Source organism: Protopterus annectens, chromosome 4.part1 (genome assembly GCF_019279795.1).
Source record: "Protopterus annectens isolate FY-2018-M chromosome 4.part1, PAN1.0, whole genome shotgun sequence".
Classification (NCBI taxonomy): Eukaryota; Metazoa; Chordata; order Ceratodontiformes; family Protopteridae; genus Protopterus; species Protopterus annectens.
The window spans coordinates 833,414,133-833,439,296 of record NC_056734.1 but is presented as its reverse complement, the minus strand read 5'-3'; the positions used below and the strand labels follow the sequence as shown (position 1 = coordinate 833,439,296).

The 25,164-nt window shown below is 39.4% G+C and overlaps 1 protein-coding gene across 2 annotated transcripts in view; it reads right to left on the bottom strand.

Moving 5' to 3' along the window:
• The window catches only part of ANKUB1 (ankyrin repeat and ubiquitin domain containing 1), a 554,771-nt gene that overhangs the window by 298,353 nt on the left and 231,254 nt on the right, over positions 1 to 25,164 (bottom strand). For both annotated transcript variants that reach the window (XM_044070601.1, XM_044070600.1), the window contains one exon: positions 12,949 to 13,165. In XM_044070601.1, the coding sequence (XP_043926536.1) occupies positions 12,949 to 13,165 (217 nt within the window). The remainder of the gene's footprint in view (positions 1 to 12,948; positions 13,166 to 25,164) is intronic.

Sequence of the window (25,164 nt, the reverse complement as noted above, 5' to 3'; positions counted from 1 at the left end):
AACAAGCAGAAACAGATACAGTAAACACTTATAAATGCTATAAATCGGCTATCACAGCCTACACAAACAATTTGCAACAGTCACAGATTTTAAAAGTAACAAACTGAGAAACAAGTGCAATAACAGAATAAATGCAGAATAAACAATAACAATGTATCAGCAAGCAGGCGAAATACAGTTGCTAGATAAATAGAAGTGGAAAGCCACAAAAAATATACTTAAATCAGGTAAAGTCACTTTTCAGCTCTCTGAAGCTTGGATTACTCTGCTGGCCACCATGAGGATCTGTGCTGAGTAGATACAAGCTGGAAAACGCGTGTTTAGCGTGTTTTATATCAGGGGGCTGAAAGAAGCTAGGAACTGGTCCAAAACGACCAATAAACTACAAGTTGCTGGCTGAAACCTCACAAAACTGGACCAACAGGCAGCTCAATGCTTCCCACTCCCACTGGTAAGCAAGGGAACTTCCTCTCTTCCAAATTAGGTAAAGAATCAGTAACAGGAACTGCAAACAAAGTCCAGGGATCAGCAAGCTCTGAAACTGGACTATTCTAGCTCAGTAAGGTGGGAAAACAAGAGATATTTTTTTTTTTCAGAAAACAAGCAGAAACAGATACAGTAAACACTTATAAATGCTATAAATCGGCTATCACAGCCTACACAAACAATTTGCAACAGTCACAGATTTTAAAAGTAACAAACTGAGAAACAAGTGCAATAACAGAATAAATGCAGAATAAACAATAACAATGTATCAGCAAGCAGGCGAAATACAGTTGCTAGATAAATAGAAGTGGAAAGCCACAAAAAATATACTTAAATCAGGTAAAGTCACTTTTTCAGCTCTCTGAAGCTTGGATTACTCTGCTGGCCACCATGAGGATCTGTGCTGAGTAGATACAAGCTGGAAAACGCGTGTTTAGCGTGTTTTATATCAGGGGGCTGAAAGAAGCTAGGAACTGGTCCAAAACGACCAATAAACTACAAGTTGCTGGCTGAAACCTCACAAAACTGGACCAACAGGCAGCTCAATGCTTCCCACTCCCACTGGTAAGCAAGGGAACTTCCTCTCTTCCAAATTAGGTAAAGAATCAGTAACAGGAACTGCAAACAAAGTCCAGGGATCAGCAAGCTCTGAAACTGGACTATTCTAGCTCAGTAAGGTGGGAAAACAAGAGATATATTTTTTTTTCAGAAAACAAGCAGAAACAGATACAGTAAACACTTATAAATGCTATAAATCGGCTATCACAGCCTACACAAACAATTTGCAACAGTCACAGATTTTAAAAGTAACAAACTGAGAAACAAGTGCAATAACAGAATAAATGCAGAATAAACAATAACAATGTATCAGCAAGCAGGCGAAATACAGTTGCTAGATAAATAGAAGTGGAAAGCCACAAAAAAATATACTTAAATCAGGTAAAGTCACTTTTTCAGCTCTCTGAAGCTTGGATTACTCTGCTGGCCACCATGAGGATCTGTGCTGAGTAGATACAAGCTGGAAAACGCGTGTTTAGCGTGTTTTATATCAGGGGGCTGAAAGAAGCTAGGAACTGGTCCAAAACGACCAATAAACTACAAGTTGCTGGCTGAAACCTCACAAAACTGGACCAACAGGCAGCTCAATGCTTCCCACTCCCACTGGTAAGCAAGGGAACTTCCTCTTCCAAATTAGGTAAAGAATCAGTAACAGGAACTGCAAACAAAGTCCAGGGATCAGCAAGCTCTGAAACTGGACTATTCTAGCTCAGTAAGGTGGGAAAACAAGAGATATATTTTTTTTTTCAGAAAACAAGCAGAAACAGATACAGTAAACACTTATAAATGCTATAAATCGGCTATCACAGCCTACACAAACAATTTGCAACAGTCACAGATTTTAAAAGTAACAAACTGAGAAACAAGTGCAATAACAGAATAAATGCAGAATAAACAATAACAATGTATCAGCAAGCAGGCGAAATACAGTTGCTAGATAAATAGAAGTGGAAAGCCACAAAAAAATATACTTAAATCAGGTAAAGTCACTTTTTTAGCTCTCTGAAGCTTGGATTACTCTGCTGGCCACCACGAGGACTTATGCTGGTTTATACAAAAGGGGTGTAGACCCCCTTTTTTGGTGATTTTATTGGCCTATTATTTATTATTATTTATTGGTCAACTATCTTTTAAACATGAAAGGGGTGTAAACTTTCCTGATGATCTGATTGGTCAACCATTACTCATGCCATTTTTGCATGAAAAGGGGGTGTAGACTCACTTGATGATTTAATTGGTTTATTACTTTTTACTAGTTTTTATTGGTCAAATACTTTTTAAAATGTGAAATAGAACATATTTTCTTTTAGATCTGATGAAGTGTTTAATATACAAAAGTGCTTATCTCTGTTTATGATCAATGTTTATGGTTTTAGCCATGGCAGAAGGATTGTATTTTCTGTTCATTGTTATCTGCGGCGTTCAGTGCCGACTCTTAGTTGCTGCTGTTGTGTTATTGTTTCTAATTCTAGCAACTTTCTAAGTTTATAAGAGCAATATTTAAAAATGTGTCCCTAATTTTGGGGTGCTGTCCCCCCATTATTTTTGGTTTTGTCCAGATTTTTTGTGCTAAGAGGTTGAGAGCTATGCACAAAGAAAGTAAGAAATACAGTCAGAGATTTGAATATAGTTAACACAGCAATAACAGCAGAAACTGTTGATAGGGAGTATGTCATTTTTTAATGTAAACTTGCATTAATATTTATTTTATGCTATTAGAAATGGCTCTCTATCAAAAGATAAAGACCCAGTAATGGGAATCCCCACCCTTCAAAAATTAAAATGTAGTTGTGATAAGACAATACATTTTAAAAAACTGCTATTACATTTTTAAGACATTACTGCAGGGGATCCTTGCAGCCCTAACATGCTATTTCTATAGACTACCTTCAAGATCACAGTACCTCAGAGTAGTGGAAATACATTGTCTTCCACCATTGCGCTTCTTTTAGGTGATACCAAACTGAAAGTGCTTCTAACATAGCAAATCAAAACCAAGAAATTCTAAATGTGCTAATGCACAATGCTAGCAGTCTAAACAAGAAACTGCACTCCCTACAAGCTCATCTCACCCTAGAGAATGCTGGCATCTGTGCAGTCCCTGAGACATGGTTTAAAGCCATGGAGAGCACACCAGTAGTGCAAAGTTATAATGCCATCCACACATTTAGACCAGCTAGTACACAGACAGGGACTAAAGGTGAAGGTGTCTCAATTTACATTAAAAATAAATATACCTCAAGGCTGGTTAAACAGAACAATGCACTTGAGATTTTCCACATTCAAATCGCCATATGCAAACTCTCATACCATTTCCTTGCAAACTATAGGTCCCCCTCTATGACTCAGGAAACCCATGACATGTATTTAAACTTATTGGAAATACTCACCATCCAACCAGATACCATATTCATGGGCAACTTTAGTTACTCCACTATTAACTAGGAATCATATACAGCACTGGATGACAAATTCAGCTCCAACTTTACCCCTCTCTCCCCATCAACCTTCCCTCAGGAAATACCATCACATATAAGTCCCCCTGTTATCACTAGGGAACAGGTCCTTAATACTCTTTCTAAGGGCAAGAATCCTGCATCAATGGGCTCAGACAATATCCCAGGATGCCCTCTAAATAACATGAAACATGATCTATCAGGCCCTCTGGAATTGATATTTAACTGTAACCTCCAAACAGACTTCATGCCTCATGAATGGAGAACAGCAACAGTCATCCCTCTGCACTTAAATGGGTCATCTGGAGACACTGGAAACTACACACCCATAAGTCTCACTAGTCTCCTATGCAAAGCCATGGAAAGAATTACCATGGAAATAATCAATAATGACATAAGAAACCTCCAGACACTGGACCCAACCCAATTTGGTTTCATCAGGGGCAGTTCATGCCTACTCAACCTGGTGGACTTCTTTGAGAAGCAATGGATGAGGGCAAAATGTTTCACACTGCCTACCTTGACCTAGCCAAGGCATTTGACATAATCTTCCACTCAGGCATTGTAGACAAACTTACTAGGTTAGGTGCAAAGCCTTATGTCACCTCGTGGATAGCCAGCTGGCTCACAGAAAAGACCCAGGAAGTTAGAATTAGGGAGTCCACCTCTACAAAGAGGCCATCACAAGCAGAGTCCCTCAGGGTTCAGTCCTGGAACCACTGCTTTTTGGCATTTACTTCACTAAAGTCACAGAGAATGTCAATGGCTTCTGGCTGACTAAATTTATAGATGACTACAAATTAGAAGCTGTTATTGAATCACCCACTGACACAAATGTTCTCTAGGAAGGGCTGACCCAGGCAAACAACTGGTGCTACAGCCATGGACTAAAACTAAATACCAAGAAATGCATAATAGTATCCTTCAGGATGTCATCCACCCCTGGTAACTATCATATTGACAACACACCCCTAAGAGTTGACCCAGTAGTTAGGGACCTGAGGACACAAACAGACAGTAATCTAGCCTTTGGCCATCACATGTCTACAGTAGTGAGGAAATCATTCTATGTTTTGCAACTTATAAACAAAGGTATAGCATCTAGGTCCAAGGAAGTAATTGTTCCACTGTATTTGGCATTTATCAGACCTATCATTGGGTATAATGCCACCTTTGGTATGTACCTAACCAGGCATATCCAACAATTGGAACATCCACAGGGGTTCCTTGCTAAAAGAATATATGTCCTGTGCAGACTGGCTCAAGGCCTCATCCCTGTATTCTGTCTTCTACAGGCTGTTGAATGGAGTTCTATGCCTGGAATACAAGGCATTGTCAGAACCCAGTCTAATGGACCTCCTGCATATCTACAAAACAAACAGCACCAGAAGTACTCATTCTAAAGATTTAAACCTTGTCTGTGATATAAATAGGACTTGCTGGAGAGACAGGCATGTATCCCAGAGACCACCTCATCTAAGGAACAGTCTCCCCATCCATGTGAAGCAGAGTTCCTCCATAACCCAATTCAAGTGCAACTTAGAAAATTGGTTAGGGAATGGGAAATTAATTTCTGGTTTGTCACCTATGTCTCTAATGTACACAGGCAACCTGTAAATGGTTCCTCTCCCAGGTCCCTGCTTGTAAATGTTTCACATCGCAAGGGTACCACAACTTGAAAGAGAATTAGGATGCATGGCTATGCTTAAAAAGGCCCTTGCGGTCATTAGCCTAGTACACACCTATAAATGTATGAGTTACCACAATCTTAGAATTAGTTTTCACTCTTTGAGGACCGCAGCTATGGTCCCCACACTATCAAGGAACACACAAAATATAGAGAGTTATACATGGAGATCAGATTATGTCATCCCATAAATCAAACCCTACATTCTTGGGTAGGGACTTATTTCATAAAATCATAATGCTTCTTAAAAAATGCCATTTCTTGAATTTTGTGATCTCTTATCACTGTAATATTGGTCATTTACACTTTGATTATAGACTTAGCAATCTTCTTTTCACTGGCTAGTAATCTACTTTATCTGTAGTGGACCACTTCTCTCCTGACCCTGATTTTTGTAGAAAACCACTATTAATAATCTGCATAGTGCATACTTTCAGACTGGTAGTTGGTGAAGAGGTTAAGGTTATATAGCTGTAGTTCCTGCAGTACAGGGTTTCAATCCCTAAGTCCTTGTTCACCTACTGTGTGACCTTGAGCAAGTCACTTAACCAGACATTGTTCCTGGGTCACCCCTGAAAAGGGATCATGTGTCCAGTGGGCCTAAATGGTTAACAAATATGCGTTATTATTACTGCATGAAACTATTGCAGTATTTAGAAAACAGAGGGATTGTGCCAAACTGCTGCTAAGCCCAGCCAAACTGGTGGCTAGCTGCACAGTTTATTATTCATAAATTCATAGACATTCCAAGGCCACTGAGTATTATGATCATTCACCCTTGCCAGTAGCTTCCCTCAGGCTGCACCTCCTTTCTCCAGGAGGGCAATACCAGTCAATCTGGGAGTACATTTGTGGATACCCATCCAGTCATCTAGGTTAAGTTTAAAGGAAGAACATGCATAAAAAGTTTATTCCAGAGGTTTGTAAGGTGCTGCATGATAAACCTTTCCCTTCACAATGTTTTATTTATGCAGTGGTGAAGATTTAGGTCCCTAAGCAGTAATTCTTTGAAGTGAATTGTAGGAAGATCCTCACAGTCTCCTATGGCCAGGAGTAGAAGAACTTGGACACATCACTAAAACCACATCCATGAACTCATCATAGTCTGCATAATTTGATTCTCCCCAGTATAAGTCCAGATCACTCATCTCAGTCAAACATACAATGTCAAGTGACCAAATCCTAGGGAAAGGACTAAATTATCATTGAAATCCTGTCTGGAAAAAGTGCATAGCATCCTCACACTCTATTAAGGAAAATAATTTTATTAAGTGTCAGACATGATTTGCTCGCCTGTCATCCACCTGAAACAGTAACTCTGGGTAATTAATGCAGTAGATATCTCACGTGACACAATCACAGCCTTCACTCAACAGATCTTCATCCAATAATGACCATAATTCTCATCCAGAACATCTTTATCTTCAAGAAGACAAGGCCTATCCCATCTTTACTCTAAGTGCCACTCTAGTCTGCACATAGATCTTATCTTGGGGTCACATAATGGGTCTTATGTCATTACCCTAGGATGCACATTCATTGGGGTACTTAATTCACAGTTAACAACAAATGCATTATTATATGCCATAACTAATGGAAAGGAAGCATAAGTTGTGACCTCCTTTAAGAAATGGTCCAGAACTAGGTAAGGATATCAGACCTTATAGTCTCTAAGTCTCCCTTGCATCAGCTTACTTATGTGTGCTAACCCTAACTGTAAACCTGACCCTACTTCTGTCCTTAACCATAACCCTACACATTATGTGACTAAAACCCCTTTTCCTAACAGTACCACTACACAAGATAAGACACAGAACATAGATAACGCAAGAAATGCACAACACTGAATCTAGCCCCTTACCTAACCCTTATTTAACCCTAACCCACGAGCACCTACATATTCACTGCTATAACATGGTCTTGCACATTTTTACAACCACCACTCTTTCATTCAGACATTAATTTTTCTGTACAATCTTGCTTACCTGCACTGTTCAGCCACGTAAATGTGCATTCTCTCTTTTTTTTTTTACACCCACAAAAACTCTTCTACCAAATGTGTATTCTAACTTTTTGAGTTACACCCTTCCAGTCTTATAATACCTAACGGGACTCTGTAACTCACCATTTATCACATATTAATGGTGAGATATATTGATCAATAAATCCATGTAAATCAGCATGCAACTAGTACACAAGCAGGATGTCTAGACACACTAATTAAGAATCCCTTAATTGCCTAAAAACATACAGTCAAGTTAAACGAAAAGTTGCAAATGTTAACACTTTGGCTGCTCGAAATTCCACACAAAATCAGGCCAAAATCTGTAAAGTTCAATCAACTTGTTTATTCTTTTATTTAATTATCTATCTATCTATCTATCTATCTATCTATCTATCTATCTATCTATCTGTTTTCCTCCTTCTTTTTTTAGCTGGGTAGAATCCTGAGCTCAGCCCAGACTCAAATTAAGATGTTTCAGAAATATTTCCCATCAGAAATGCAATTGACAATATTTTAATGTGCAATTTTAATATTAGAAAAAAGTAGGGGGGGTTGCTGGGGTGTGAGAAAAAGAGTGAGTTTATAAGTAAGAGTAAATGATGGAAGGAATGGAGGAGAGGAATGAAGGAAGGGTTCAGTCAGTTAATAAAGGAGAATTTGTGCGGAGTGTTTGGGTAGGGTGAGGGAATGAATGAGAAAGGTAGTTAATGATGGACAGTATATACGTATTTTATTCTATGGAATGTCATATGCTAAAGAGAGATGAGATAATGTGAGAAGAAAGGAATTTAAGTGGCACTGCTGGAACTAAGGCATTGACATTTGGCTATTTTAAATAGGAATCGTTTAGCAGGTCACAGGTCACAGAATGTGCTGTAGGAGGAAACAGATCTGAGTTTTGTTGTCAGTGATTTCCAACTACTTGGTACCAAACTGGAGAAGCTATTGTCCATCATGTGGAGCTTGGTAAGAGGCATATTTAGGGATATGGCAGTTCTAGACAGTGATCTAATATTGCAGGTAGAAGATTGTTTATTAGAATGCTGGACAGGTTAAGGAAAGTTTCTAAGTTGACCAACTTGTAAATGAATGAAGTTAGTAGTAGGGTGCATTAAGTTTTATTGGGAACCATTTTGCTTTAGCTAGGACTGAGATGTGGTGCTCCTTCTGGGATGTTAGAGTAACAAACCTGAACATTTTGCTGTCTGCAATTTGAAGAGAGTGAAGATTTTTCTTGGCTGTGTTTGCAATTGGGGAAGATGATATTCCATCTCAGCTAGAAAGATTATTTTTCCTAGGGCCATTCTTCCATCAGGTAAGAGGAAGTGTGCAATTTCTCTAGCCAATAGTAGGTTGTTAATTATGATTTTGTCAACTTTTATATTATTTTGGTAGTTTGGGGATTCGTCTAGGCAGAGTCCTTTTACCATCTTCTATCCAGTTTCAAAGATCATTGATTGAGTTTTCTGGGCAATTAACATACATGATTAAGGCTATTAGCTATCTATGGGCTACTTCCTGAAGTACAGGGTTTGATTCTTTAGCCTTCATTTGCTTTCTCATCATCTTCTCATCATCATCTTCTTTCGTCTGTTCCCGTTAGGGGTCGCCACAGCAGATCACCTGTTTCCATTTCTTCCTGTCCTCTGCATCTTGCTCTGTCACACCAACCATCTGCATGTCCTCTCTCACCACATCCATAAACCTTATCTTAGGCCTTCCTCTTTTCCTGTTACCTGGTAGCTTCATCCTTACCATCTTTTTCCCAATATACTCAGCATCCCTCCTCAGCACATGTCCAAACCAACATAATTGTGCCTCTCTGGCTTTGTCTCCAAACCTTCCAACCTGGGCTGACCCTCTAATATACTTATTCCTAATCCTGTCCACCCTCGTCACACCCAGTGCAAATCTTAACATCTTTAATTCTGCCACATCCAGTTCAAACTCATTAATTTGCTTTCTGTGTGGTCTAAAACAAGTTACTTAACCAAACAGTACTTTCAGGTAATTGAGAATTTGGGTTATGCTGCTTAATGGTCTCCAGCGCTACATGCCTAGTAACTCCCTATGAACTTTGGGATTTAGTATTCATTTATGTGACAACCGTTCTGAAATTTGGGAAATATTACCTTCCAATTCTCTTTTGACAATGGAGTGGTATAAAAGTGGTTCAATAACTGATCACATCATCAGTGTATATGATAATTGTGATTTGTGGGAGGTCTGATGAAAGACTGGTGATGAACAGTGAAAATAAGATGGGTGACAATACTGAAGCCTCAGGGACTCCTTTATTGAGTGGAGGGAAGGGGAGGATGTAGATCCTATTTGCAGTTAAAACTGCGTGTCCCACAGGAAGTTTTTGAACCAGGGGTGCATGACTACTTATTCCAGCATTGATTACAGAATTAATTAAATCCTTCTTACAATTTGCGAAGGCAGGCCCATTTAGGAGTCCTTTGTCCATATTATTACAATATAGAGTGCCATCATGATGCTATGTCCTGACCAGAAGCCATGCTGGTAGGGGTGACAAGATTCTGTATTTGTGGATGAAGCCTGCTAAGTGGCCATATTCTGTTTTTCTAAGATTTTATGCCCATTGCTATTAATAGTGATATAATCTTGAAATCTTTTATATTGCCCAGTCTGGGTAGCTTGGATACTGGCCTGACTTTGGCTTTTTTCCATTCTGTAGGCATTCTATTTCTAGTAAGGCGCAGGATGTGATTAGGTGCTGTTTGCATAGTAATATGAACCAAGGCAGTAGGCTATCTGCTCCTGCAGTGGCATCCGAAGGTATGTGCTCACCTATCTTTTCAGTATCTATAAGGGTAGTCCTTTTGAAGTAGAATTAGAGGGTGCGTGACAGAGGTACAGCTTGCAGGGGAGACTAGGATGGGAAGTGTGGAGAATGCAGTAATGAAATCATTAGGGGACAGACAGACTGATATCATAGTAATTATGTCATTATTTTGAGGTGTTTAATTTGCATTCATCCAGTAGTATTGTTGACAATCGTCCAGAACTGTTTCTCGTGATTTTTAAGAGATTGTTGTTGGTTTTAGACAGAGATGTATTTGTCTCTTCTCTTTTTTGGCCAGGTGCCTCAGAGTTCTGAATATATCTCTATTTTACTGGCTGGAGAATCATTTTTAATTTTACTGTTTTCATCTCTTATCTTCTATAGCACCATCAATTATTTTTTGATCCACTGGTTATGGTTTGCTTAGTGAAGAGGTGAGATTTTTGGAAAATATTTCTTCTGAAGTTGAAGGAGTGTGTTTGCTTTGGGGGGTGGCTATGTTTTCTGAGTTATCAGATGACATAAGACCCAGTCATGTTGGGTGAATGGTTCCTGTATTGCTGTAATGTTTGCTTGTGATGTGGAGCGAGAGGTAGTGACCATGGGGGTGAGTTTGTGTTTTGTGTGTATTATAATCAAGGATACATGGTATAGGTCATTTAGGGAGGGAAGAAGGATTTTGATATGTGTAACTTTGTTTAGGATGTTTATTATTAAAGGTCCATGAGAGAGTGATTTCCTGTATTGTTGTTTGAACTAGTAAGTACTTTTGCTAGTTGAGTGAGACCTACTTCAGAACAGAGACGTAGTGTTTCGTGGTACTGGATAGTCCAAACAGGTATAAGTTAAAATCCTGAAAGAAGATCATGTCTGTAAATGGGTTAGCTAGTTTCATGATTTCAGCAATCAGTATCTTGAATTTGTGGATGTTTGCTGGTGGGAGAATGCAGGCAATTCCAAGGAGTAGAGATGCTAGGAGGTGGTGTTGAATACTGAGGGCTTGCCAGTTTGAGGCACAGTCATTATTGACTCTGATCTGCTCTGGCACCAGACTGATGTTTCAGTTTTTTTTTAAGACTAGGGTCCTGTACCTATTCCAGTACCTTATCTAGTGTTAAATAAGCAATATAATTTGGGAAGTATTTGTTAAGATATGGGATGCTGGTTTATACTCACGATTTAGAGATTTCTACTATGTCTGGGATGGCAGACTCTAGGAATGAGCTTATTGTTTCTGGCTTATTTAACATGTTGCTAACATTAATAAAGGTTATCTGCAGTTTGCTGAAATGGTTTATTGGGCTGGTTTGACTGAAGTTTGGATTTCTTTGGGAATCTGGGTTTGGACTGTTGAAGCTTTGCAAGAGCAATATATTTATAAAGGCAGTTATTTGAATAAATAATTTGAGGTATTTGTATATTTGGGAGATATAGGCAGCTTTCATTTATCAGTGTGAAGGCGGGTGTGTGTGCACCTGATGTGTGATTATAGCTGTGGGTGTTTGTGACACTGACTGTACAATGGTGGTCTTTATGGAAAGAGTACCATGCATGGTTTGGAGTACAATGGATTCAGAGAGTCGGTGAGATTTGGGATGAGGCTAGTTTGCTTTGCTTGGAGGAGTAGGTGCAGGAGAAAAAAGAAGTATATGTAACTTGGAAACAGATTGATAGTACTGTATCACTTGCCTGATACTGGGAAGTTGTTTGGAGTGTATAACATGCATTTTTGATTAGGGGGATGAATAGCTGTGGGTCTGCATGTTTAAAGGCATTGATGGGATTGTTTTATGTGCTGATAGGTGTGAATGCATGGGGGGGACTGAGCTTTATGTTGGCATTTGAGTACTGGTAAGTGCTGAATAAGTGGATGAGTGGAGTGACCTGATGAAGGAGAAGGCCTGCTTAATATTAGTGTGTGGTTGGAGGGATCAGGTGGCTTGACTGTGGTTAGAAGCAGATGTGGAGAGGTAGTAGTGCTATATCTTCAAGAGGGTGGATACGCAGACACAGAGGTGATAATGGTAATGAGTCTATAAATGTGGAGGAGGGTGAGACAGGGGGCAAGAGGGTGGTGAAGTGAGCTCATTTATGACTCCATATGGCACTCAGTCAGTCCACACATATACAGATCTCTTGGGTGCCTGTCTCAATCTCAAACAACAAAAGCTGCTTGGAAGTGAATTGACACCAGTTACATGCTGCAGCCATTGTGGCTTTTCTGGAATATTGAACGATGTAAACATGTGATATGGTAAATACTACAACCATGATGACTACACAGAACAAGCAATTCTTTTGTTTTTACCTGTATTACCTCACATTTATCTACATTTTCAACCTTTTGGTCCTTTCCTTGTGGTGCAGTCTCAGGCTAGACTCTCATACGTCAACCGAGTAAGCCCAAGTGATTTCCCTGTGTAATTTTACTACATTATTACATTACTCAATGTATAAATCACTTCAGGAAAGCAGCCACAAGGAAATAGAATCTATGTAAGAATCTGACAATGGAAGAAGTAGTGCATATTACAAATACCTTCGAGAAATAGAAGGTAAAGGCCTATACAATGTCCAAACAAATTACAGGACTATAAATGATTGTTTTGGAATACCTCTTTGCATGCAGATGAATAACAGAACTAAAATTTGAAAGAGGAAACAGAGCAGCTGTGGAAGAAGTAGGACAGGAAGGAAGAATGACATGACGATAACACTATAGTACAGTAATCGACCTACAGATGTTATTTTTATTAAATGAAACAATTGCTCTGATGTAAAATTTAAGTGGAGTGATAAGCAATACAGAAAGACAGAACATGAGAAAGGCTATCCAGTTCTGAAAAAATGTTGTATAAGAAGGGAACTGTATAACTTCTGCGTTGTTTTATTTTGTATTATGATAAACTCTTTATTGGTTTGAAAAAATATATAAATCGCTTCATACCTACATCAATATTGTAATCCTCCAGCTTGTTGCAGTTATACAGTTCTTTTCCCCACGGAGTACTAAGGCGGAAGACACTAACTGGAAATCCACATTTGAGAGACACCAGTGTCTTTAGGTCAGCTACAGTTGAAGTCAGGAGAAATATATTCCCCATAATAGGGACCGTCTCTCTTGTTACAACATTGTATATACGCAAGATTGGTTTCTCTTCTTCCTTCAAACAAAAACAACCAAACAATCAGACAGACAAACAAACACATAATATCTATAAACTCTGAAAAGCTTTTCTTTATTTGTTAAATACAGTTATATAATACTTTGTTCACATTTTTAAAAGCTTTATTGCCATTTCCAGTAAAAACAGTAACCTGTACAATATATTTCATATTTGTCATATAACTGAATGTCACTTAAATTATAAACAGTAACTTAAAAGATAAAATAATAACTGCGTAGATATAAGCAGTTAAAAATACTGACTTCACACCTAATTTAAATATAAACTATTTACAATATATATGAGAGATAAAATTCAAAAACAAATATCATAATCTGTAAGCAAAATTATGTCATGAGCAGCAGTTGCACAAGAACACAAAATATAGAGGTTACTCAAGATGACGTGGGCTGGCAATTTTCACATCATCAAAGAATCCATCTGCCCCTAACATACCATCTCCTCCATTACGTGAACATAGTGAGGTGCTACTGTGTGGACAAAGACAGCATACAGTAGCTGGTACACATGTGCTGCCCTTATGTCCAGGCATGTGGTATGCATGGAATATTGATTCCTGTGGACCCTGAGGCATGTGCAACATTGACAGCTTTTGCTACAGAAACCTTGCAGGAAGAAAGAGGTACACAATAGGTATATCCCAGGCATCTGCTTCTTGAATACTATATCAGTTCTTCAATGCCATGCTACAACACATAGAGGGACATATATGGTTTCCATGTACACAGATGACAAAAAGAACATCATGCAGATGTTCCATGAACTATCCCATTTCCCAGAGGTACCTAGTGCCAGCAGTTCTACTCCACTTTACCATCAAGGGTCCTCCTGGGACATAGGTATATCAGCCATAATGAATTCCACTCTCTCAACTGCCACATGGTCTGCAATGCACAGGGTATAATATACAGTGGGTCAGTACTTCACCCATGCAGTGCCCATGATTGCCACCTCTGACACACATGTAACTTACACTAGCAATTTCCGTGGGCCAACTTTTCTAAGTGACTTCTCATTGACAATGCCAGATATGCTCAGGAACCATGACTCATGACACTGCTACAGAGCCAATAAACCATGTCAGAGAATACCTACAGCTCTACTCTGTCCCTTATCCACATCATCATCACTGTACATGTGTTCAGACTGACAAAGTCTCACTTCCTCTGACTGGATGGTTCTGGTAATGCACCATAGTATGCTTCAGAAACCTGCAGCCAGACATTTGCCATCAGCAAAATGTTGCAAAACATGTTGGCATGCATATAGATGCAGCAGGGTATTGCCATTGGAGGAGTGGATGTGTCGTAGTCAGCTGTGGAGGAGTGCCTGGTGAGGTGCTGTTAGAGGACCTGGCTGCAGCGATGTCTAGTGAAGGAAGGAGAAGTTTGCCAACCCACTGGCTAAGAGACAGCATCTAGTTCCCAACTATGGGCCAGATTAGACATAACAATTTTTAACAATGATTAACAGCACTCCTTGCAATGCTTCAACCAGATTATGGTATGCAGTATATGGACTGGAAATGTTGTGCATCAGATACAAGCTGCCTCAGTAGCAGAGCACTTAGGGCAGGCTACAGCTGTCATCATAAACGTAGGTGGGGATCACAGTAGCAAGGATTGGAAATGGGCACATTGTGGGGAATGGCTAATGGTGTAGATATGTGTGCAAGTGTGTCATGCCCTAGCAAATATGTTGAGCTGTGAAAGTACGGTGTGTGTGTGTGTGTGTGTGTGTGTGTGTGTGTGTGTGTGTGTGTGTGTGTGTGTGTGTGTGTGTGTGTGTGTGTGTGTGTGTGTGTGTGTGTGTGTGTGTGTGTCTGTCTGTCTGTCTGTGTACATATGTGTGTGAACAAAACTCCTGCAGATGTTGCTCCACTTTCCATACATGTCTGTGATGAGTCTGGGAAGCCCAGAGTAGGCAATGGCACTTACTATGCACATCCATATAAAAGGAGACACCCCCTCCAAGGAATATCATCTGCATCAACAACCGCTGGCACAGAAGATGATATGCTTTGTGAACATGAACATCAGGTCATGCTACAGTGATGACCATCACATATGCCACAGCTGTGGAGCTGGCCACAGTAGGACAAACCATACTCAACAGTGGTTGTAGGCATTGAGAAACTTGAGAATGACTACATGTCAGTGATTGTGACAACCCCATCCTATGGAAGCAGACAGCGATGGCCACATTAATGGAGTTGGCCCTGGAGTATGACAGCATACAGGTTTTGAAGGATATAGGCTTCCCTGGTGCATTGCCAACATGGTTAAACAAATAAACAAACTATACAACAGAAGGAAGAAACTGTTGCAAAAAAGAGGAAAATCCCAGGATGCAAAAAACTCCCCCACCAGCCTCAGTAAGAAGCTGGGATCCCTCATAAAATCCTCAAAAGCTAGTTACAAAAATAAAATTGCCAAAGATTCCAAAGACAACCACAAGGCATTCTATAGTTATGTCAAGAATCTAAATGGACTCAGAAAAAATGAACAAACTGCAACAAAATAAAGGAGGAAAAATTACCACACCGGATACTCAAAACAGTTCCAATTAGCGCTTTCGTTTACTAAAATGAGCAAACTTCTTCAGACAATTTTGAGACACACAAGTACACTTAAATACAATACTTATCATGACATCATTTCCTTTAGAAAAACATCATTTCCTTTAGAAAAACATCATTTCCTTTGGAAAAACACAGCCTCATTTTAAAGTGCCAAACTCTAAAAAAACAAACTATATATCAAAAAACAAATGAATAATGAAAGTCCTTACAAATACTTCCAAAAATTTCATGTAAAAATACATTTGTATAATTTAATAAATATACAGTAAAAAGCGATAAAAATGTATAAACATAAATCTATCTAAATAATGCTTTTAATTTCAAGATGCTCTTAATAGAAACAAAGTCATTTAAACCTGGCGGAACTAAGGCATTTAATTTCAACTGCCAAATCAGTTCCATCTCCTCTAATTTCAAATCCATCGGTCCACCCCTAAAATTATCCAGAATTTTTTCAATAACTAAGAACTTGAATTCATGTTTGGGACACAAATTAATATGCCTTGCAAGTGCATTGTTCAAATTATTTTTATCAATGGCATACAAGTGCTCATAAATTCTATTCTTGAGAGGTCTTTCAGTTTTGCCCACGTAAAAAAACGGGGCAATTTTTACATGAGCTCAAGTAAACCACCCCTCTGGTGTTACAATTGAATTTATCATTGATGTGGTATTTTTTGCCATTTATTGTAAAAAAGGTTACCACATCTATATATTTCCACCAATGGCAGGCCTCACATTTAAACATCCCACAATGTGGGGGATGACATTTTAAAGTACTATTTTCCAAATACAACAAAGGGAGCCTCTCCTACATGTTGTCTAGTCAAAGTACCATCTAATAAGAAGGACCAGTTTTTGAAAATGATTGATCTCCAAAAGGGAGCATCTATAGAAAATGTAGTTATAAAGCTCAACCTTGCTAAATCACAATCTGAGGACTCAGATGGTTGTTTACGGACAAAATCCCTACGGTCCCAGTCAATTGCTGATGTGTTGCAAGTAACATCCAAATTGTCCAATGAATTATCCGGACTACAAGAGCCCAAATTGGTGAAAATAATACTATCCTTGACATTTAATAATGGTTTAAAAATACCACAAACTCTTTTAGAGGAGACTTCATCATTCAGGTCATCCACTAAATTGATGGGGTAGCCACGTTTACTGAACATTTCCTTCAATAACCTGCATTCATCTAAAAAATCATTCTCTAAGGTCACCATTCTTGCAGCCCGTACCAGTTGACCCTTAACAACTCCCCTTTTCTGATGAAAAGGGTGGCAACTGGAAAAATGAAGGAATGCGTTTGAGTATGTGGATTTTCTGAAAATTTTAGAAATAACCCCGTCCAATGAAGGACGTTTAATCAATTCAACATCAAGGAAGCAAATTCGTTCAGTATTGAATTCCCAGGTGAGTTCAAGGAAATTCGTGTATTTGGAAATATGTTCAACAAATGCAGCAGCAGAATTCCTACTACCTCGCCAAAGAAAAAAAATATCGTCTAAATAACGGGTGTACCATGCAACTTTTTCTTGGAAAATATGATCCCTAAATAGGAATTGTTTTGCCCAGTAGGCCATCACTGTGTTGGCAAAAGTACCACCACACTGAGACCCCATGGCTACACCAGTTTTCTGTAAGTAAAATTCTCTGTTGAACAAAAAATAATTGTTACTCAAAACTAATTTCAACAAATTAATTAAATCTATAGAAGCACCATCCAAATGTTGTTCTAGCAAAAAATCCCTGACCCATTCACAACCAAGCTCCTGGGGAATGGTAGTGTACAAATCACGGACATCAATTGTTAAAAAATTAAGGTTCCTAGAAAAAGGAAAATTATTCATGGCACCTAAAAATGCCCACAAATCCTTGCATATCTGGGTTTCATTTCTTAAAGCTTCCTTAAGTTTGACATCCACAAATTTAGCACATCCATAAGTTATAGATTGCCTCCCATCAATGATGAGATGAAAGGGAGTTTTTTTCCAAATTTTTGTGGATTTTAGGTAAGCCAAATAAGGTAGGGGTGATTGGGTAGGGAATTAAAAGAAAGTTCAACAAATCAACATCAATGCATTCCTCAATAAACAAATCATTAATGAAGCCTTTAAATTTTTGATATGCTCCATTCATTTCATTGAGGGAAACCTTTACATAAGCCTTATTGGTCAACAGAGAACTCATGTTATAATTATAGTCTTCGTTGTCCATAAACACCAACCCACCCCCCTTATCCGGTTTGATGATACGGATGTCAGCAAATTTTAAATCATCCAAAGCATCCTATTAAATATATGACATATTAGTCCTATTCATACACAAAAGAGACCAGCTTAGATTTTATTTAATAGTACACAAGACTTTAGAATTTTCAATTATTCTACCTTTGTTCCTGCCCCTTTATTAATAGAGGTCTTAGCCAAAGGTTCAACCTTTGTCCCTTCAACTAGAAGTGACTTAGCAAGAACAGTTATTGACCTCAAAACATATACTAGGAAACTGAATTTGAACATGGTATTTGGGAACAATTCCAGTATCACTAAAGAGTTTGGAATTGCAAGTATCTTCAATCCACCTTTACACCCTTCCATTTTATTATTCGAAAGAATTTGTGAGAATGATTTTAGAACACTTTTGACTACTAGGGGAGCCCTTAATGAAAGATTATGTAAATTAACCCAACCCGAGAAGGATGCTTTGGATGATTTAAAATTTGCTGACATCCGTATCATCAAACCGGATAAGGGGGGTGGGTTGGTGTTTATGAACAACGAAGACTATAATTATAACATGAGTTCTCTGTTGACCAGTAAGGCTTATGTAAAGGTTTCCCTCAATGAAATGAATGGAGCATATCAAAAATGTAAAGGCTTCATTAATGATTTGTTTATTGAGGAACGCATTGATGTTGATTTGTTGAACTTTCTTTTAATTCCCTACCCAATCACTCCTACCTTATTTGGCTTACCTAAAATCCACAAAAATTTGGAAAAACCTCCCTTTCATCCCATCATTGATGGGAGGCAATCTATAACTTATGGATGTGCTAAATTTGTGGATGTCAAACTTAAGGAAGCTTTAAGAAATGAAACCCAGATATGCAAGGATTCGTGGGCATTTTTAGGTGCCATGAATAATTTTCCTTTTTCTAGGAACCTTAATTTTTTTAACAATTGATGTCTGTGACTTCTACACTACCATTCCTCAGGAGCTTGGTTGTGAATGGGTCAGGGATTTTTTGTTAGAAAATTTGGATGGTGCTTCTATAGATTTAATTATTTATTTGTTGGAATTAATTTTGAGTAACAATTATTTTTTGTTCAACAGAGAATTTTACTTACAGAAAACTGGTGTAGCCATGGGGTCTCCATGTGGTGGTACTTTTGCCAACACAGTGATGGCCCACTGGGAAAAACAATTCCTATTTAGGGATCATATTTTCCAAGAAAAAGTTGCATGGTACACCCGTTATTTAGACGATATTTTTATTCTTTGGCGAGGTAGTAGGAATTCTGCTGCTGCATTTGTTGAACATATTTCCAAATACACAAATTTCCTTGAATTTACCTGGGAATTCAATACTGAACGAATTTGCTTCCTTGATGTTGAATTGATTAAACGTCCTTCATTGGACGGGGTTATTTCTAAAATTTTCAGAAAATCCACATACTCGAACGCATTCCTTCATTTTTCTAGTTGCCACCCTTTTCATCAGAAAAGGGGAGTTGTTAAGGGTTAACTGGTATGGGCTGCAAGAATGCTGACCTTAGAGAATGATTTTTTAGATGAATGCAGGTTATTGAAGGAAATGTTCAGTAAACGTGGCTACCCCATCAATTTAGTGGATGACCTGATTGATGAGGTCTCCTCTAAAAGAGTTTGTGGTATTTTTAAACCATTATTAAATGTCAAGGATAGTATTATTTTCACCAATTTGGGCTCATGTAGTCCGGATAATTCGTTGGACAATTTGGATGTTACTTGCAACACATCAGCAATTGACTGGGACCGTAGGGATTTTGTCCCTAAACAAACATCTGGGTCCTCAGATGGTGATTTAGCAAGGTTGAGCTTTATAACTACATTTTCTATAGATGCTCCCTTTCTGAGATCAATCATTTTCAAAAACTGGTCCTTCTTATTAGATGATACTTTGACTAGACAACATGTAGGAGAGGCTCCCTTTGTTGTATTTAGGAAAGGCAGGAATTTAAAAACACTTTTGGAAAATAGTACTTTAAAATGTCATCCCCCACATTGTGGGATGTTTAAATGTGAGGCCTGCTGTTGGTGCAAATATATAGATGTGGTAACCTCTTTCACAATAAATGGCAAAAAATACCACATCAATGATAAATTCAATTGTAACACCAGAGGGGTGGTTTACTTGAGCTCATGTAAAAATTGCCCCGTTTTTTACATGGGCAAAACTGAAAGACCTCTCAAGAATAAAATTTATAAGCACTTGTATGCCATTGATAAAAATAATTTGAACAATGCACTTGCAAGGCATATTAATTTGTGTCCCAAACATGAATTCAAGTTCTTAGTTATTGAAAAAATTCCGGATAATTTTAGGGGTGGACCGATGGATTTGAAATTAGAGGAGAAGGAACTGATTTGGCAGTTGAAATTAAATGCCTTAGTTCCGCCAGGTTTAAATGACTTTGTTTCTATTAAGAGCATCATGAAATTAAAAGTGTTATTTAGATAGATTTATGTTTATACATTTTTATCACTTTTTACTGTATATTTATTAAATTATACAAATGTATTTTTACATGGAATTTTTGGAAGTATTTGTAAGGACTTTCATTATTCATTTGTTTTTTTAGAGTTTGGCACTTTAAAATGAGGCTGTGTTTTTCCAAAGGAAATGATGTTTTTCCGAAGGAAATGATGTTTTTCTAAAGGAAATGATGTCATGATAAGTACTGTATTTAAGTGTATTTGTGTGTCTCAAAATTGTCTGAAGAAGTTTGCTCATTTTAGTAAACGAAAGCGCTAATTGGAACTGTTTTGAGTATCTGGTGTGGTCCTTTTTCCTCCTTCATTTTGTTGAAGAATCTAAATGGCAATGCTGAGATCTGCTCTGAGTTACAACAGAATGGCATTAAATATATTGATCCCAAGGATATTGCCAATATCCTGGCAGATCAATTTAGTGCCAACTTCACCCCCCTCTCACCCCCTAAAAGGCCCATCTCAATACCAAAAGATTGCCAAATTCCGATAATCACGGCCACACAGGTAGAAACCGCACTCTCCAAAGCTAAGAATACAGCATCCATGGGACCAGATGACATCCCAGGCTGTGTACTACATGAACTACAAAATGAACTGGCACCTCACCTAAGTGTCATGTTTAATCATAGCCTCACCTCAGGTTTTGTGCCCACTGAGTGGCACACAGCTACAGTTATCCCGCTCCACAAGGGAGGATCTACCTTGGATCCCGGGAACTACTGTCCCATCAGTCTGACAAGCCTGATTTGCAAGGGCATGGAACGCATTATCATGGAACTTATAAACAAAGACATTGGCAACCTTCAAACACTGGACCCCACCCAGTTTGGGTTTGTGAAGGGCCGATCTTGTCTCCTGAATCTGATTGACTTCTTCGAATCAGTCTCCAGAGCTGCGGACGAGGGTAAGGCAGTCTACACAGCCTATCTAGACCTTGCCAAGGCCTTTGACACCATCCCCCACTCTGGAATCATAGATAAACTTCCTAAGTTGGGCATAAATCCCTACATCACTCGATGGGTTGCTAACTGGCTTACTGACAGAACCCAGACTGTAAAAGTAGCCGACTCCAAATCCAGCTCCAGACAAGTGACAAGTGGAGTACCCCAGGGTTCAGTCTTGGGACCACTCTTGTTTGGCATCTACTTCTCTGAAGTACAGGCCAATACTAAGGGACTCTGGGTAACAAAGTTTGCAGATTACTGCAAACTGGGAGCCATTACTGAATCCCCAAATGATGTGGAAATTCTACAAAAGGGCCTTACAGAAACAGATGCCTGGTGCCAGAGCCATGGGCTCAAGCTTAATGCCAAGAAATGTATAGTTATCCCCTTTGGAAAAAAACATGTACCCATGAATTACCACATAGGTGGCAGGACACTAAACATCGAAAGTGTGATGAGAGAATTAGGGACACAGGTGGACAGTGGTCTCACTTTCGATAACCACATTACCACAACAGTCAGGTAATCCTTCTATGTGGCACACCTCATCACTAAGGGCTTTTCATCCAGAAAAAGGAGGTCATTGTCCCATTGTACTCATCCCTCATTAGACCCATTATAGAGTATAATGCCCTGTTTGGTATGTACCTCACAAGACATCTGCAACAGCTGGAAAGGCCACAGAAATACCTCACTAAAAGAATCACAGGCCTAAAGCAGATGCCATATACTGACCGTCTAAAAAACTCCAGCTATACTCTGTGGCATATCGTCTACTCAGAGGCGATCTCTGCTTAACATGTAAGGCCATGTCAAACCCTGAGCTGTTGGACATGCTCCACTTAAAGAAATCCCAATCCCTCAGAGCCACACGCTCCAGGGATCTAAACCTTGTCATCACAATGAACAAAACATGCGGAGGGATAGGTTCCTGACCCAGAGACTCCCCATTCTCTGGAATTGACTGCCCATACACATCAAACAGAGCGCCTCATTGGCCCTCTTCAAAAGGAACCTTGATGTTTGGATGGGAGATAGGAAATTCACCCCGGGGATCATGTCAGTCTCCCTGCTAGACAGGGGCCCAGAGAAGTAAATATTGTGGGAAGAAATATCCAGGGAATTGTTATGGCTAGGCTTGCATAGGCCCTAGGGCCGATAGCCTAGTACCAACCTATGAACCTATGAACCTATGGCATATTTGTACACTAAGCCTTCTCTGAGATGAACTCACTGGCAGAATGGGACTGTCCTGTGCTTGGATGACTGCCCTGCACAGATGTTCCATAATGACCAGTGTGACACTCATTTTGGGCAAGAAGTGGACCCAAGGCATTGTTGGCAACCAGCATGCCACACCTTACTGCTATCCTCATGTTCAGTAAATGCATCAGTGTCCACCAGCAGTTGGGAGGCAGGGAATGAGGGTGAGCCCTATGTTGCTGTTTCAGCCAGTTCCTATCCTTCATTTGCCACTTGGGGCTCATTTGTCACCAGGGATTCAGGGGCACATTACACAGACAAAGGAGATGTGACAGTGTAAGGTTTAGGTAATGTGGCCACCACAGTACCCATGGCTGACAGTGGTACTTTAGATGGTAACCGTGTCATGCTTTGGCTGCCATCATTGACTGGCTCAGATGATTCACTGACATCAGGCATGACCACATCCATGGTAGAAGACTCACACTCTAAATCACCTATGAAGGCATACAGAAGCAACCTTGATGGCTACTTAGTTGCAATTCTAGTTTCCAGAGCTACAACAGCTGTGCAACAGTATGGCATGCAAAGAATGTAAGCCCGCATACCTTGAACAGAATGTTGTGGTTGCTCAAGCCTTAAAGTGCCTGTAGGGCTCTGGCTTTTTGCAGTAAGTTATACATACATAAGGACATACTCATCTGGGGAATCACCCACAAACACCTGTGGTGGTGGGTGAAGTTCTGCCTCAATAACTAGTCTTACACTCGGTATGAGGGATTTGTCGATAACTCCAGGAAGTGATGCTAGGAACTCCTCCTTGTCTATGATGATGGACTAAGTTGTCAGACACACCTATGGACACCCTCTCCCATGCAATGGCTGTTGCCTTGTTACTGGAATGGTGAATTATGTCAGTGAGTCTACAGCATGCTTATAGTGTAGCTCTATTATGGCTGCCAACAGCATTGGCATTTACAGTACATCAAGGTCCCAGCATACACAGTCTCTGAAAGCATAGTTGCTTTTTTTCAGTCTGGGGGACCCACTGGACATGTACATGGAGGGATTGCAACAAAATGTCCATTGCTGCCTAGTAGAACCTCTCCAGATAATTGCACTGCTTAGGAGCCATCTCATTCTGTCAGTGTGAAATACAGCTATTGTCAGTGACTGGGCATTGATATCTGCTGCATCCACACTACTGTCAACCACTCCTATGTTCACAGTAAGCACAGACTGTAAGATATCTGACCCATCACAGTGAAACAGGCCAATTCCACAGATCACTGCCTTGAGGCACTGCCTTGATAGCTGGACACAGGTGTACCTCTATCACATCATACCATCCAACCTGTACCAGATATACCTGCTGTCAGAGTGTCCATGGATGTCAGTGTATCAGTACATGTACTCTGTGTGTCATACCTCCTACACTATCCACATTTGACCTTCACCACGCATGTGAATGGCTACTGCTGTCTGCACCTGTACCTTGTGCCTCTTCTGCACTTCTATGCAGTGTGTGGTAAGTCACTTTAATTTCTCCAAGTCTTTTGGGTTTGCAATACCATGACAGGAATGGACCCCATTCCTAAGGCAAACTATAATTAAAGTTCATGAAATTAGTATTGTGTCAATCTTTATTTTAGCCAAAAGTGCTCTTCCCATCTTCCCAGCATCCGCAATGTGGGGAGAACTGACACCTTCTGCAATTCATATGGAGTTACATGTATCAGTAACATATCTAAATACGACTATAGATTATTTTTTATGCGACCCATTGTTTACACTTCTATTAAAACTGTCTGGGTATCCTTCTTCCACATTGTCCTTGTTTCTGCCTGCAAATCCTGGTATTTTATGCCTTTGCGTCCCTCTGTACCTAAGACACTGTAATCACTGGGTGTAACAATTTCACTGATCAAGGATACTTTTGTCTTCTTTTCGTGGAATACTGTATCTCATTTTCTTGCATCTATTTTTGAACTGGGTGGTGCAGTGGAGTAGCGGTTAGTATTGTTGCCTCACAGCAAGAGGTTCTCCGGTTCAGTTCTTGAATGGGGTGCGTTCTGTGCAGAGTCTGCATGCCTTCCCTGCATTTATGTGGGTTTTGTCCCACATTCCAAAGATATGCAGTAGGTGGATTGAACACTCTAAATTGGTCCTAGGTGTGAGTGTGTGAGTGTGGATGTGTGTGGTGCACTCTCTGAGGAGGGTTGGGCCTTGAGCTAGCAATCTGAGCCCATAAAACCCGTAACTGCTACAGAAACAACAAATACTGAAAAGTGCTCATTGTCCAGTGTACCACATGGTACATAACTGGGAAAGAGAGAGAAAAATTTTTTGAATGGCTGGTAATGGGTGATTCTATTTGATATAAACTTTATTATTTTCTACAATTCTTTGTGGCTCATGTTTCCAGTATTTCTCAGCTACCTCAATATTGTAATGTTTGCACAGTCCCCAATGTAACAGTCTTGCCACATTAT